The sequence below is a fragment of the Solanum tuberosum genome, unplaced genomic scaffold, assembly GCF_000226075.1.
Source record: "Solanum tuberosum cultivar DM 1-3 516 R44 unplaced genomic scaffold, SolTub_3.0 scf00021, whole genome shotgun sequence".
Taxonomy (NCBI): domain Eukaryota; kingdom Viridiplantae; phylum Streptophyta; class Magnoliopsida; order Solanales; family Solanaceae; genus Solanum; species Solanum tuberosum.
In genome coordinates, this window is record NW_006238947.1 from 1,051,748 (window position 1) to 1,054,382 (window position 2,635).

A 2,635-nucleotide genomic window follows, 5' to 3' on the forward strand; every position below is an offset into this window, starting at 1 on the left:
GAATTGTTTAGTAATATTATTGTTATATTGAATAAAATTTTAGTGTAAGCATGAAATTAACTATTTATATAATTGATAATATAATTCAATTTTAATTAATAAATTTTCAAATCAATTATGCAGTTGTATGTGATGAACTCAATGAGTTGGTAGCAAAAAAGACTTTGGATGAAGGAGCCTATCTTTTCCTTAAAAAGCCATTTGATGAAGAAATTTTGAAATACTTATGGCAAATTGTATTGAAGAGACACATGCAACGAGGGAAGGCAAGAGAAGGATCAGAAAAAAATAGAGATCAAATAAATGTTGATGATATTGGTAATAATGATAATGTTGGAAACAATGTCGTATTGAATGGAAAACACAAGCTAAGGAATAAGAGAGATAGAAAAAGCACGAAAGATATCAATGAAGATGAAAGTCAAAGCAATGCTATTAATAAGGTTGTTAGGCGAAGGTATCCAACTAAATGGACTGATAATCTTCATGTCAAATTCATGGAAGCTGTACAACAACTTGGAGAAGGAAGTAAGTTTACTTCACCATTAATTAAATTTATTTATAATTCATTTATATTGAACGATATTAACAATGAAAATTCGTACTTATAGCGAACGTCAATTTGTATGAAATTAAAGCATAATGATTGTTGTATTTACATGTACTTGAACTTGATATGAAAATATTATAGTTATTAAATTGAACTTACATTCTTATGGAACATGTAGGATGTTACCCCAAGAAGATTTTTGAGCTAATGCAAGTGTCTGGTCTTACAAGAATTCAAATTGGTAGCCATCTACAGGTACATCTTTAAAAAAAATTAAGTAGTAATTATGTATCATTTGTGTGTGTAAGGTACGAGGAAAGTTATTTTGCAACATAAAAATTAAAAAAAATAAAATTGTGAAGTTATTTTCTCAAATTTGGTTGCTAGAAAATGTTTTGATTGGACATATTTTTTCATCAAACACTTCAGTGAGAAGTTATTTATTTTTCAACTAACTTAATTTTTATTTATATCAAAAGTAGATTTTTGTAATTTTATTTCACTTTTACCAGTGAATAGTTAGATATTATTGTCAATTTTTAGTACTCAAAAGTCTTATCAAAACACTCACTCATTAAAGGTGATTAGAAATAGACTTTTGTTATAATATTTACGGATAGAACTTAATTAATCATTACTAATTTCTATTATTTGTAGTTCAATGGTACAATATAATTATGAATCTTTAATTCATATTGTTTTAAAAGACTTTCATCATTCACCTATTATCAAACACCAAAAATATTTACTCTTATAATTGATTTTGATTGTTCCAAACACACCTAAACAACAATGGGTTCAGAGGATAAATATATTCATAGTCTAACTCTCTTTTATTGTTTTCTTATGACATCTTTTAGAAATGTCGTCGCAATAAATGGAGATCTCCGAAAGAGCAAAAATATGTTTGTCTCCCATCAGGACAGGGATCCTCGAATGATTCTCATGAACCAAGAAGTAACTTTCCTAAATATGGGGCAATGCCTCGACTTCAAACAAATGTACTGAATCCGCAATGTAACCCAAACGAAATCCAAAAAGGCCCAGAGTTTTCATTTTCAACTCCCAATACCAACAATAGTTTTGCTAGGGGAGAGAATTCAATTCAACAACAATTCAATTTCCCACAACTTCAGGTTCAACCCCACTCTTTCAATATTGACAATTCATTCAATGACTCATTTTTGTTGGCCCAAAATAACGTTGGTGGTGGGCTACAACATGAAACATTATTTGGAATCTTGGGTTCACAAGAATTACAAGGCTCAATTAATGGGAACACTAATTATAGGCCTGGCTTGACGTTTAACAGTGGGGATCATGATCATGCTCAATGTGCTTACAACTTGAATCTCAATGCGACCTATGGGACAACATATTCAAGTAGCAGAATAGTGTCTGATACAGACATTGAAAATGTGTCAATTAATCAATACAATTTGAATCTGAATGTGTCTGATACTTATGTTGGAAATGCGGCTATTAATGGATTAGGAGCAACAAATACAAATGTTCAACAATATATTTGTGAGCCAAATATATCTGATCCAGGCAATATTATTGTGACATTATATGAGAGTGACATTGAAGGGCGTGATCCAAATGAGAAGGAAGAGTGTGAGGCATATTACAATAATACGGAGTATCTCCTATAATATCATGAACCTCCGAGTGCTAAGTTTCATGAACAAGACGGTAAGTTTGATCAAGTTTACTCTGATAGCAAAGTTAATGCTTCTATCTAATTTGATATTATGTATATTCCGTGTTTGATTATTGATATTAGCTAAAATTAGTATAACATTTAAATCATTATTTGTATTACATATCCATATCAAGCGCGAGATTAAATCTCATTTTCCATGATGATATTTTTTAAAACTAATATTGACTTATTTTTCAAGAAAATATTGTGGTTTCACCCAATATCTCCTTTAAATTTTACTGTAAAACTTAATATGCAGATGGCAGGGACATCAAGCGTTCAACTTTTAGAAATAGTTAATTATTCTGACGAATCATCAATATGATGATCCAATGATATCAAGACTATCAATGACAGATCTCTTAATACAAGGGCTCCTC

The 2,635-nt window shown here is 30.1% G+C and overlaps 1 protein-coding gene across 1 annotated transcript; it reads left to right on the forward strand.

The window, feature by feature from the left end:
- The first annotated feature begins 251 nt into the window (after positions 1–251).
- LOC107059486 (two-component response regulator ORR24-like) lies at positions 252–2,205 on the forward strand. The gene is made up of 3 exons (XM_015306043.1): positions 252–528; positions 729–805; positions 1,411–2,205. Exons 1-3 carry the CDS (start codon positions 252–254, stop codon positions 2,203–2,205), a joined length of 1,149 nt encoding a protein of 382 aa, XP_015161529.1.
- The last annotated feature ends 430 nt before the right edge of the window (positions 2,206–2,635 follow it).